General features: G+C 40.7%; 2 protein-coding genes across 2 annotated transcripts in view; one reads left to right on the top strand and one right to left on the bottom strand.

The window, feature by feature from the left end:
• Positions 1-29: 29 nt before the first annotated feature.
• On the bottom strand, positions 30-7,137 carry LOC108234077 (calpain-2 catalytic subunit-like). The gene is made up of 21 exons (XM_017412980.3): positions 6,732-7,137; positions 6,550-6,619; positions 6,222-6,340; positions 5,551-5,684; positions 5,288-5,456; positions 5,122-5,205; positions 4,468-4,553; positions 4,321-4,395; positions 3,728-3,888; positions 3,483-3,652; positions 3,375-3,386; positions 3,074-3,282; positions 2,902-2,938; positions 2,761-2,826; positions 2,631-2,688; positions 1,892-1,956; positions 1,724-1,792; positions 1,567-1,645; positions 567-683; positions 417-475; positions 30-330 (listed from the first exon to the last, which is right to left on the bottom strand). Exons 1-21 carry the CDS (start codon positions 6,966-6,968, stop codon positions 307-309), a joined length of 2,100 nt encoding a protein of 699 aa, XP_017268469.1. The 5' UTR covers positions 6,969-7,137; the 3' UTR covers positions 30-306.
• Positions 7,138-10,481: 3,344 nt separating this feature from the next.
• The window catches only part of capn1a (calpain 1, (mu/I) large subunit a), a 10,539-nt gene continuing 7,747 nt past the window's right edge, over positions 10,482-13,273 (top strand). The window contains exons 1-2 of the mRNA XM_017412978.3: positions 10,482-10,638; positions 12,456-12,702. Of these exons, the coding sequence (XP_017268467.1) occupies positions 12,457-12,702 (246 nt within the window). The 5' untranslated portion in view covers positions 10,482-10,638; position 12,456. The remainder of the gene's footprint in view (positions 10,639-12,455; positions 12,703-13,273) is intronic.

The raw sequence follows: 13,273 nt of genomic DNA, 5'->3' as shown, positions 1-13,273 counted from the left end.
ACTGAATTAATAACAAAACAGCCCAGGCATTGTTTTTATGCTTTAATCTGGGAGATCTGTGTTGTATTTTACTAACAAATGAATGAATAAGCTCTTTTATTTTATTTTATTTTAGAGCAGTTGCAAACAGCCAAAGAAGTAATTAGCAAACGCACGAGCATAAGATTTACTTGTCAGTGACACACATTTATGCATATCTGACACATTTAAGAATGAGTAATATTTAAAATCGTCTTCTTTTATCCTTTTGACTTTTCTTGTGAATTTTCTCCTCCTTCCTGGATCTTGCTCGTGTCGTTTCCAGAGCTAATAGATCGCCAGGCACATCCACTGCAGGAGGAAACACAATTATAAACATGCAGCTTGTATGAGCGGTTGAAATCCAGACCTTCTGGTTGTTGTTTTTTCTCTCAAACCTGCTGTAGGTCCAGCTCGATCTTCCCAGAGTTGTCTCGCTCCAGGGCCTTGAACATTTCTGGTGGAGAGGCAGACAAAAAAAAAGTGAACGTGAACGCCAGCGCTCTCTGTGTGAGATCAGAACTTCTGTTCGCTTTGCTGTCACTTACTGAAGAGCATTTCCAGTTTAATTAAACAGCCTACGAAGCTGTCAAAGTCTATGGCGTACTGAGCATCAGCGTAACGATTGACGATGGCCTGCAGCAATGCACTGTTGACTTGAAAACCTGCAGAGGAATAAAACACATTTATCGTACAGCTTCCATGGGTCATTTTGAGAAATGAAGGGAGGGTTTATCTCGTAGAGGTGCCGTTTTTAGAACGTGTCAGGTATCAGCAGACCACTTTGTTCCTGTGCCAAAGTGTACATGCATGAATGCAGGGTGGGAGTACCCAGACAGGCTTTTCTAGTTTGTCAGCAACTGTTCTCACATGTCACACACACAAACACACACACAACAGCTGAGTCAACAAGCTGTTATTTGCATTTTCTGTGCTTTGTTAGGTTAAACAAAATCTCAAGAAAAAGCACCATCTTCAAACAAATGTTTCTTAACTGGACCAGAAAATACGACAATAACATCCGATGACTTTCTGCAAGTTTCAACACAATTTGCTAGATGGTTCATGAGATATTTTGCTAACAGAGAGAAACATGAACACGCACACACCCACATAGCAGGCAATAACTAAAGTCGAAGTGAAGGAAAAAGAATTGTGAATAATTAAAATATTACTTGAAGTAAATAGCTATTTAAACAGAATCAGGATTAAGTGAGAACTGCAGTCTTATAATTTTATTTGTGGTTTATGTTAAAATGTTACAGAAACCTACAAAGTTATTTACATGTAATTTTGTGGTTATTTGCAAAAACAAAAAGCACTTCCTGTGAAGCCTGAGGCACTTCCTGTATGAATTTCATAATATTTCTGTGACCTGTGTAATAATGCTTACATGAACTTTATTTCACAAAGCAGTTAAGGAGAATGGCTTTGAAATATATAAGGAGCTGTAAAGAAACTCCAGCTTTCGTGAGATTCGTCTGTTTATTTCACTCATTTATTCCAGTTTTTGTCTGTATGTCAGGCTGCTCCCGCAGCGTTTGTTACCTGCTTCAGTTGCAGCCGCCCTCATTTCATGGGAACTCATTGTGCCAGAGCTGTCCGTGTCGTGACTCTTGAAGATCTCCTGTATGACCGGAACAGCGTCGGTTGCATGTTTCCAACACAACAACAGTCATCTGAAGTCACGTGAATCACTACTTACCAGATATTTTTGAAGTTTGTTCCAGAGCGAGTGGAACTCCTTCAATCCCAGCTTGGCGCTTTCATCTTTCTAATGAAAGTTAAGATTAATTTGAAACAATCTAACCGTGCGTCTATAGTAGGACATTTACACAGTTCTAAAGTTAGTGTTGTCTTTAGATGAGGATACATCCAGCAGACTGACTATAAGGCGACCCGTCTCAAGGGTGAATCCATCCGTCTTGATGTCGGAGCCTGCAAGAAATGATCAACACATCCCTCACTCCAGGTTCTAATTCTATAACAAAAAAGAAGCCACGTGAAAACTGGGAAAATTGCCTTTTTCTGTGAAAACTCAGTGGGATTTCTGAAAGACATTTGTTTAAGAAGCTAAAACTGAGTTGTTTATCTATTTGCTAAAAAATGCAGAATCCTAGCTGAGAGTCAAAAGTACAATTCCTAACTAAAAACTAAAAGTAGCAAAACGCTGGCTAAAATGTTAATTATCAAAATGCTAACTGAATGCTAAAAGCAGCAAATTACTAGTTAAAAGCATCGAAAGGATAGCTAAAAGATAAAAGTAGTGAAATTCTAGTTAAAAGCAGAAAAACACTAGCTAAAAGGAGACAAAACCTAGCTATAAGTCAAAAGTAGTAAATTACTAGCTAAAAGCTAAAGTATATAAATGCTAAGTAAAAAATTAAAGCACCAAAATGCTAAAAGCAGCTAAATATTAACTAAAAAAGACAATAATAGCTTAATTCTAGTTAAATGAAGGTACACACTGACTAAAAGCTAAAGTACCAAAAGGATAGCTAGAAGCTGAAAGTAGCATGAAGTATGCAGAAGATGTCAGATTTCAAAGAACATACAGAAAAAAAAAAAAACAGGACAACAATAGTGAGAATGCTGAGTCAGCTCTCACTTACGGTGAGAGACGATGTTGTTAAGAATCTCGACCAGCTCGAACACGGATACTTCCATGTCCTGTTTGAAAAACGCTGATTAGATCCTGATTTTAGGAGGTCAGAACAGATTCATGCGAGCTTCTTAACCTACACTGCCAGAAATCTCCTTGAAGACGCGTTTGAACTGAGGATCCACATCCTGTTCAGATATCTCCTCCTGCGGGAAGCAAATGTTAGTTCTTATTGTCAGGAAACACATTTTAATCCTCCTTTTAATAAGAATTATAGTTACCTCCTCGATTTCAGCATGAATGTCTTCCTCAAGTGGACTAGAATAATAATAAAAAACACAGTTTACGCTCCTTTTTAAGTACATACAAATAGCATTAAGCGATGAGAAGCTGTATAAGTAAAAGTCTGTGCTTTGGAGAAACGTTTCGACCTGAACGATTCATCACAGATACCTGGTGTTGGCCTCTTTCTCAGAGAAGACCCTGAGAACGAAGCTGCCATTCTTGTGAGGCGGAAAGGTGGAGGGAATGACGGCGTATTCCCCAGGAGGGAGTCTGAAGCGCTCACACACCTCCCGCGTGTTGATGAAGGTGCTTATGGCCACATGTTTCTGACGCAGCAGCACATCAGGGCCGAGGTGAACGTTGCTGGAGCCTTTGTACTAACAGGAGAAAGTACAGCTACTATCAATCTATTTCTGTGACATTTCAATGTCTGTTTTGCTTTTCAGACTTTAGTTTGAAGTAAACAAACCTCATCTGGGACCTGTAAAAATGAAACATATGAATGATATTAGATTAGGTGATTTGTTTAAAAGAAAAAAAAAGCTGGTTTTGGTCAATTCAAACATCATAATGAAACCTTATAAATGGCAAAGCCAATCGTCTCCAGGTCACGGTTGAGCCTCCTCTGCTGTCGTCCACCTTTTTGCATCAGCCCCACCAGAAAGGTGCATCCATCCTTTCCATCCAGAGGATCGTCGTCCACATCCTCCAGACACACCACGAACTGAGGGTTGGATGAGAACGTGGCTGGAACAGACAGAGAAGTTAAACCTAAACGGAACTGGCTGCTCAGACGTGCGGCGCTTGTAATTTCTGTCTGACCTGTGTTGTTGCGGCAGCCTCCGGCGGTGGAGCCCACCCTCCACAACCCTTCAAACTGGTAGTTGTTCCAGTGGCCCACGTCGTCGCTCTCGAGCGTGTCTGGGGTCAAGTTACAGATCTCCAGCTTGGAGAAATTCTTGATGAAGTCTGAATAGGACATCCTGAGAAGAGGAGCAACTTTTCCTCAATGACAGCAATCCGTCAGTTTTATTAAGATGCAGATCTGTAGCGACTACTTTGAGGTTTATGATGAGAAATCAGTATTATAGCACTCAATACGCACTCCTTGAAGGAATGCATATCGCCCACCGGCTTGCCTGTCAACGTTTTTAACAAAGATCCTGCGTGACCTGTTTTTCTCAGCTACTATCACACTAATATCTGTAAAACTGACAGAGTTACAGCCATTTTTGTGTCTGCTAAGGTGGATTAGCTGTTGCTGCACTTTTAATGATTACTTTCTGAGAGCTTTGTTAAAACCTGTCCACTGTTTCACAAGATATTTTGCTAACAGGAAGACAAACAAACACATACGGGCAATTACACATTTGCCCACCTTCAGTGGCAGCAGGCGATAAAAAACTGGGTCATACCAGAACTCCCCGTCTTCGGCCACATTGTTCAGCTTTGATTTCTCATCCGCGCTGACGTAGTCCCATTCTCTGGATCTGTTTTTGGAAAATTCAGGAATTAACTAATGGTAATTAATACATTATATTTAAAGGTTTATAAATATTTACCCGTCACTCCAAGGCCCGGTCCACTCCACTTGTCCCCAAGGGTTTCTGATGCGGACCAGCTGAACTGTTCTGCCTCGATAATTAACCTGAAGAACAAGAAGGGGACTAAAATTAGGATTACTGTGCAGTGCAGATTAACAACACACAAGTGCAACTAGAGAAAATGCATTTTCTGCAACAAAAAATTGCTGAGTGCCGAATAACTGATGAAATTTGCAGAAGCAAATAAGACTTACGAGATAAAGTTAAAACCATCTTAATAAAAGCTAAAAGTAGCAAAGCAAAAGCTAGAAGATAACATTTGCAAAACGTCGCTGAAAGCTTAAACCAGGAAAACAGTATTTAAAAGCTAAAATGAGCAGAACAGTAGCTAAAAGCTAAAAAGAAATTAACTTGAAGTAAAGAGCACAACGTTTATGAAGACTTCTCTATTAATTTTAATAAGAACAAAAGTAAATAAAACTAAATATTTTAAAAAGTGTAATAGTTACAAAACTGGGTTACAAAACCCAAAAGTCATAGCCATAATGTTCCAAATAAGCTGAACATTTTGATATATGAATGGTTAAAATAGCTGAAATTATGCTGACTCAGCATTCACACAATAATTACCATACCAAAACATGATTTTGGCTCTTCAGCTGAGTCACGTACCTGTTCTGCACCGGTAACAGAGTATGCATGTCCTTTCACAAGCTTTAGTGCTGTCACTGCCTCTGTCTCATAGGCACTTGTGATCTAAAAGCACCAAAACAAAGTTTACTGTATGCTCATGTTCAGGTTAATGAGTGTTTTAACGAGTATAAGAAGGGAGACTTACGTCAATAGAGCAACCCATCAGTGAACCCAGATTTAGGGCCTTCTGAATGATTTGAAAGAGCTGTGGAGGAGCGTTTTTTAAGGTGTATATTTCAGCAATCCCTCCTGTGAAATCCTCAAAACCCTCGATGGTGTTTCCTCCTGATAGTGCCTCGTAGGAGCCATTCACCCTGTCGGACACAGAGGCTTGTAACACATTCACATTGTACGTTTACTCTGCGGTGACGGTTCTGATAAATCACACAAAGGAGGAGGATTTTGTACTTAGCGTAAGCCTTCTCCAGCAAAGCGCTCCAAAACTCCGAGCCCTGGGCCGAGTGAACAAACAGAAGCTTTCCATCTCTGGTGGGTAACCGGTCATCAATCACGACATCCACCCACACCCCATACTGCCAGAACTGAGAGAGGACATTAAACCAACAACAAACTGTTATAGTTTATCTGTCAGGACTCATTTAACTTTGCACTTCCTCATGTGTGAAATTCAAAAGGCACTTCTGCGAGATTATTTCTCCAGTAAAAACTCTTAGTACTGTTGCTTCTAATTGTTTTTAGTTGTCTAAAAGAAAAAAAGGTGTGTCGTGGTGAAATGTGTAAACTCTAAAAAGTGGACAGTGAAAAAAAACAACTTAAACTTTATTTTGAGAATGTTATTTCACAGAAATAGCAGTGTGAATGCTGACTTGTTAAAGCTAAAAGATAAAAGGGTGACTAAGTGTGGAGGCAGGTGAGCTGATTGCAGGTGGATCACAGGTAGATAAACGGAAGACAAGGCTGACTGAGGGAACTATGGCCAAAGACGCAGGGAGGAACTAAGTAACAGGAAACACATACATACAAACAAAATAAAACTAGGAAGAACATGGCTAATTACAAACCCAAACACCCAAGGATCATGACAAAGTCAGTGTGCAGATAAAAAACCTTTGCCTGACCTGAAAGTGAAATATTCCAGCGTAATCATCGGTGAAACTCTGTCCAGGAGGCACCACCCGACCCAGGATCCGCTGGTCCAGAGTCAGAGAAGCAATGGCAGCCAGGAGCCAGCAGTCACCTGCAACGTAAAGGTAAATAATCATAAATGACTACATGCGCTGAAATATGCAGAGGGCGTTCTCAACACTGCACCAACAAATCTTTTCCATATCCAAACCTGGTGGCAGAATGGGTGGAGGGCTTCTTTCAGAGCACTTAAGCCTCTTGTAACAGGACAAAATAAACAAATATCCTCATCTTTCATCTGTTTTATTTCCTCACACTTACCTAAAGCTCCCTGACAGATGTCTGTCCTTGTCGCTCCATCGTCAATGAACTTTGGGTCGGAGCACAACTCCTGTGGGAGATGCAGAAAAATTAGGATTTTTCTTTCAGTAATGGGTCGTGTGGAGTCTTTACCAGGTGTTACTTTCATGTCCTTTAGTGTTTTTTTTTCAGTGACCTCTTACCTTTGGTCTCTTCCAAACAATGCCCCTTGTCTTTGAGGAGTAGGGCCCCAGCTCATTGTAGCCCACAGACTTGCTCTCAGCTGGAAAGCAGTCGTCCTCAAACAGGCGTCCACTGCTCAGACACTGCTGCCGAAGAGTCTCGTAATCCTGCCCAGAAAACTGAACCGCCGTCTCTTTGGTACCGATGCCCTCCGCTCTCTCCTTCTGACGGGCCAGTCGGTCTGCTGTGGATGTCATCCTCACCTCTGTGTCTGTAAACTCGCAGGGTTAGGCCAACTAGCGTGATGACCTTCAGCCAAATGAACACTACCCAGAAGTGGCGTTGACTCTAGTACTAATAACTACCTCAGGCGATGGGGTCAGGTAACAGACGAGGAGGAGCTTCTGATGGACAGGTGAGACGAGTGGAGCAGAAGGCAACAACCTGCATGCAAATCCACACCGAGCTTACAGTGACCACAACTGAATTCAAAACAGGGACACACCTAAACTCTACCACAGCAGAAGCGCTGCTTACAGTCTTCTTTATTGTGATGCATTCGTATACTGAAGGTGGGGACTATTTGTCTCCTACTTCAAGCAATTTGCTTGGTTTAAAATTGTTTACACATCGTATAAAACGTGGTGTACAGGCACACATTATTGTTGAGAAATTATCTTTCTGCGAAAGAGTTGGCTGGATTACATGTTGTAAATACACCTGAGAGTTGTGAAAGGTACGGCTGAACAAATACACTGAAGCAACCGAACACAAATATGAAATTCAAGGTGTTGTAATTCGTAACCTGGGGCGAGCATGGACCCACCCAGTCTGCGAGGGCATCCTCATTCTGTGCCTACGTCCTCCACACTGAATACAGAAAGCCTTAAACAAATTGTTCCTGTACTCAGTTTGATCAGGACTTACACTAAGCTGTTCATACAATGTCTAATTAAAAGTGGAAATTAAATAAAATATCAAAATGATGAGTTGTCATGTTTTTCTTTTAGTTAAACAATATCTTAAAACACTCCAGTGGTCCATTTCTCTGATTTAAAACATGAATGACTTGTTTTTACAGTTTTTGTGTCGTGGTTGTGTGGGTGGTGTTACCTCCTTGGTTGGTGATGTAGAAGGTACCATGGCAAGCTGTGGCAGACCGCTGTAGGACACTGAGGAGGTGACTGTCACAGTGTTTATCAGGGAAAATGGAAGCAGAAGAAGAAGAAGCAAGTTCTGTTGACAAGAGTACCGATCTGAAAACATTTTTGTTTGTGTTTTTGGTCTGGAGTGATGCTAGTCACAGTCACAGTCTTCAAGGAGTTTCCCATCCGGATACTTTTAGCAGTTTTCCTGTGTGATTTGTGCAGTTTATGGTATTTTTGCAACAGAATCGTCAGAAGGTCATTTAGGTGGTTTGGGTTTTCTATGTGACAAAATTTATCACACATATCAGTTAATGTATAGGCACTGCGTACATGCTTCATATCTTTTCAGTACCAGAAAGACCTATTTATGGCCCTTTAGAGTGTGCTTAAAATGCAGTCATCAGTTTTATTGCTGAGGTAAGACACACAGTGTGATCACTCTCCAAATCCATCAGAAAAGTATTATTTTTTTCAACACACTTAAGGGAAAGATTGTGGCCTTTAAATTGAGGATATTTAAGTCTTAAATAAACAGCAAACCCTTCTGTTTTTATGTTAACTATTTTTGAGACATTAGAATTCAGCTAAATACTTTGTTTTTCCAAGTGGGCTACTTATTTGATTAATTTTCCACAAAGTAGTAAAACAAGTAGTTTTATACAGATTAAAATAATAAGTTTACGCAGAATGAAAGAAGTATAATTTTCCTGTACATAATTGTATGGTTAGTTCTTTACATTTAAAGGTAATCATTGCGACGTCACAAAGACCAGTCAAAGAAAAAACTCAGAAAGTAGGAAACAATTTATTTGTTTTTTCTCATGCTGATGGTTTACGTGCCCTTAAATGAAAAATTTGCAAGGAAAATGCTAAGTACCTAGTGCCTTTGTTTACCTAAAGAAACAGCCGAAACAACTGAAAATAGGTCAACAATGACGAAGAACATTCAAGGTGAAGATCTGTTGGTACGTATTTACACTCAGTATATGTAAAATATGCAAATAAAAGTGTTTGTTTACATTTAGTGTGTACCTGCATTTCAGAATTGCATATCAGTGTATATCTGGAAAACTACTGGACTAAACTGCACTGTTTGATAAAGTTCATAATAACCTGTTTATGTTTGATTTCATAGTTAGCAATGATTACCATCCATCCATTTTCTTTACCTGCTTCTCCTTTCCGGATCGTAGGGAGCTGGTGTTTATCTCCAGCAGTCACTGTGCGAGAGGCGGGGGACACCCTGGACAGGGTGCCACATAGAGACAAACGAGACAAACAACCATTCACACTCTCACCTAGGGACAATTTTAGAGTTATCAATTAACCTAACATGCATGTTTTTAGTCTGTGGGAGAAGATGCAAACTCCACCCAGAAAGGCCCCAGGCCGGGAAGCGATCCTGTGACCTTCTTGCTTCTAACCACTACGCCGCTGTTCCACCCTGCAATGATTACCTTTAAAAAAACCAAAAGAATCTAATGCCACAATGCAACATAAACTAGCCTATTTACACAATAGATTAAAATTAAACTTTATAATTTGTTTTATCTTAATTTTATAGGTTGAGTAAATTTTATTTTGCAGGAGAGTTCTAGAGGTTGCAAATGAATTGTGTCTAAAGCAGTGTTTTGCATCATATTTATTATTAATCTGATGAATTTATTAATGTTGTCATTGTTCACACTGATTGATATACGTGCGCATGTATTGTTTATGTTGCACATGTGGCTGTTTTTCTTCTTATTCTGCTTTGTTTATGACTCTTTGCCGTTAGCGCCTCTAGCGGCAGAGGGCGGTACTGCTCCTGAGCTGTGGCTCCTCCTCCTTTGTGGGCCGGTCTTGTAGGGAGAACAGATTATTTCAGGTGGCTAAAATATTTTGTTTCCCCCTCCTAACTTTGGCAAATAAAGAGCAAATGTTATCAAAATCACCGGATTTATTGTTGATGATGAAAGGATTAAACACAGTTAAGGACTTGCAGGTAAATTAATTTGTTTCCATTTTATGTAGGGGGAACAGATTATTTCAGGCAGCTGAAATATCCATTCTCTTCTCTCCTCCCCCCATAACTTTGGCAAATAAAAAGCAACTGTTTCCAAATTCTCAAACATTATGTGTGATAGCATACTAGACATTTCCTTAATCCAGTAATCTGTCATATTTTACATTAGAACGGGATTTGCCAAAAAGTCTACACTCTGATCTTTTCAGGAAGTCTTTATTTTTGTGCCCTGCTATCAGCTAACTTCGCTCCTCTTGTATCAGAAATGAAAAATTATAAATGCACACTACGTGTTGGGAACCTGTGTTTGTTGACTGACTTTTATTTGTCAGGCTTAAGAGACAAAAGTTGAAAAAAGATCGATTCTCTCTGCGTTTAAAATAACACAAAACACCGTAAAAAGACCTACACACAAGACCTCGTTTATTTAATTATTTATTTTATTTTGATAGCTGCCGATTAAACTGAAAGTTACAACAGTGACATGATTATATGAGTAGTTTTTACCGAGAAATCGATCAGAAGCGCCGTGAAAATGGCCAGATCCGCCGGATCCACCTCTCTGTCTGCAATGCGCGCTCCCGACACAGGGGGAACAGAATGAGAGTGAGCGCGCGCGCGCTTGTGAAGTGTGTTTAAAGCTGGCGTGCGCGCGCAGCGGAGAGCTTGGACCGTCCCCTCCCCACTCCTCCCCGCTCCTCTCTTCAGTCATACAGATTCACAGACTTTTGGCCACTGTTATCCCTTTACGATTCCCTGAAAAAGTGAGCGGTGGTGAGTGCCTTAATTTTAATTTTAATTTAATTAAAATGGAGGCGTTTGTTTACACGGGCCGAGATTAACGGTTCTCTCTGCGGGCGCAGGCCAGCGCGTGCTCCTGTCCTAATAATGTAGCTGTGACACCAGTTAAGGCTGACAGACGCGTAGGATTTAATCCGTTTGTTTGGTTTCTTGGTGAAACGGGTGTTGTGATTTCTTGCTGCCGTAGGTGTTTTGGACCGAACCGCAGGCCGGCGGTTCGGATTGAGGAGGACAGGCCTGTTTCAGAACAGGTGCAGCAGAAGCAGTTCGAGCTAAAACATGGCGTGAAGGGACTTTTGGTGGACATAAACTGTCAGGCAGGGACTGTGTGCAGCATTGGTTAGCCCTGAGAGGTTGTTCAGGAAGTGGTTGGAGGTTAAAGTCCCTTGATGGCATCTGTTATTGCGTGGTTCAGCTTGTTTTTTTTTCTCCTGACTGGTTGAAAAGTGGAGATTTGTTGTGAAGCCTGCAGCTCTGTCTGTTTTTGACAGCACAGAGGGACATTCCTGCAGACCTGGGGCCTCAAACAGGGGGCTGACCCCCCCTGTAAACAGTGTTTGTGTTCCCAACACCATCATTTATTCCCCTCCTCCACCCTGACTCCATCCAAGTTTTCTTTCAGACTCAGGAGTTCAGCCGCATAGTGTTAGATAACTGCATTTATTCTAATCTGCACAACATTTTTCTTATATCAGTGATGCTGACTGTTTGTTTACTTATAAAAACAGCCGAAGCGACTGAAAACTAAATCAAACAGTGGCAATGTCGTTTGGAATCAATTAGTCTGATTGGTTGAGCAGTATTTGTAGGTAAAAGTGCTTTGTTTACATTGAGCACGTACCCGCGTTTCAGAAATGCACATTATTATATCTGGGAAAACTACCGGAGTGAACGCTGTCGAACTGCGCTCGGGAAAAATCTTTTTTATGTTTGATTTAATAATTTGCAGTGAGTGGCTTTTAATGTAAAATAAAAGTTTTCAGTCAGTAAGGAGAATACAAACTGTGGATATGTGAAAGATTAAAGCACATACTCAATAATGCTTTATTTTCTTTGTCTCATTCTCTTTGCCAGCCTACCCATAAATAAGGTATCAAACTTTCACCTTTGTTGTTTTTCCTGCGTTTGTTGAGTTTAATGTGGTGATACTTGTTGCGTTATTTATCTGTATGGTTTTTTTTTTATGTGCTTTATTTTTTTGCTGGGCTTTTAATTGTGTTAGTTTCTCCCTTAGTTTTAATTTAATTTACTTTGATGCATAGCTACCTCTAATATAAGTTTAAACTTCATGTTAAAAGGATTGTAAGTAAAAAGTGTGAAATAGTATTTTTAGGACTGTTTCTTTTCAAAGCAGTAGCCTGTTTTTAAGCAGTGAGGTCACCTGTCTACTACTGACCAAAAAAATTGGTTCTTTATTTTAAATAGGCAATTTCGAAGCTGTCTGAATATACAGGGATCATCCAGTGAAATATCCTAGTTTAAAGTTTTTACGTTGCCTAAAGGAAAGCTTTAATCAGTGAGGAAATGGAGACGATTTGACCTCAGTTTCTTTACAGGCTACAGCTTTGGTTTTGTGTGACTTGCAGGCTAAAAGCACATTTCTCATCAGAGGTAAGGTGAGGTTACCACTCTGTTGAAGGCAAATCTTTATTTCCTTTTTAACACACTTCCACCCCTTTTTGAAGTGCCGTAACTTCCAGGCAAGCTCGTCCTGCTGATTAGTCTGCTGCTATTTATAAACGGCTCCGATCGCACTCGCCCACCAGCTCTGTATTTTTGTCTTCCGCCAGCATGTATCTGACTGGAGGGATCTCTGCGAGCATATACGCCAACAGGCTCCGGGCAGAGGGCATGGGCTCCGTGGACCGAGCTGTACCTTTCGCCAACCAGGACTACGAGGCCCTGAAGCAGGAGTGTGTGGAGTCGGGCAGCCTGTTCGAGGACCCCTACTTCCCGGCCGAGCCCCCATCTCTGGGCTTCAAGGAGCTCGCGCCCTACTCCTCCAAAACCCGAGATGTGGAGTGGATGAGGCCGACGGTGAGAACAATTAATTCATTAAAGCTTAAAATTACAAACATGAGGCTAGATCGCTGATGCGAGCGATGCCTTAAATGTACGTCTCATGTAAACAAACGTATCAGTGGCACAGTCTCGTGTCACGTCTGCAAACCCAGACAGAAAAAGGACAAGCTGAGACAGGAACTCTGCAGACCGCCGCAGCTGTTGGCATCCCGTGGCATCTCGTCTCTCGGACCGCTCCCTCTGCTGTGACATTTGTTTACAGGACAGAAAGAAAACAAAGGCCTAGCTTTCCTTGAAGGAATGCAAGCCACCCGCTGCCTTCCGTCTCAGACTTTTTAAACCGATATATAGGTGCTGGTCATAAAATTAGAATATCATGAAAAAGTAGATTGATTTCAGTAATTCCATTTAAAAAGTGAAACTTGTATATTATATTCATACAAACTCATATATTTCAAATGTTTATTTCGTTTAATTTTGATGATTACAAATGACAACAAATGAAAATCTCAAATTCATCATATCAGAAAATTAGAATATTACTGAAGACCAATAAAAACAAAGGATTTATAGAAATGTTGGCCAA

The sequence above is a fragment of the Kryptolebias marmoratus genome, linkage group LG22, assembly GCF_001649575.2.
Source record: "Kryptolebias marmoratus isolate JLee-2015 linkage group LG22, ASM164957v2, whole genome shotgun sequence".
In the NCBI taxonomy this organism is placed as follows: domain Eukaryota; kingdom Metazoa; phylum Chordata; class Actinopteri; order Cyprinodontiformes; family Rivulidae; genus Kryptolebias; species Kryptolebias marmoratus.
Note: the sequence above shows the minus strand (reverse complement) of the source record. Positions and strands in the feature narration are given on the sequence as shown.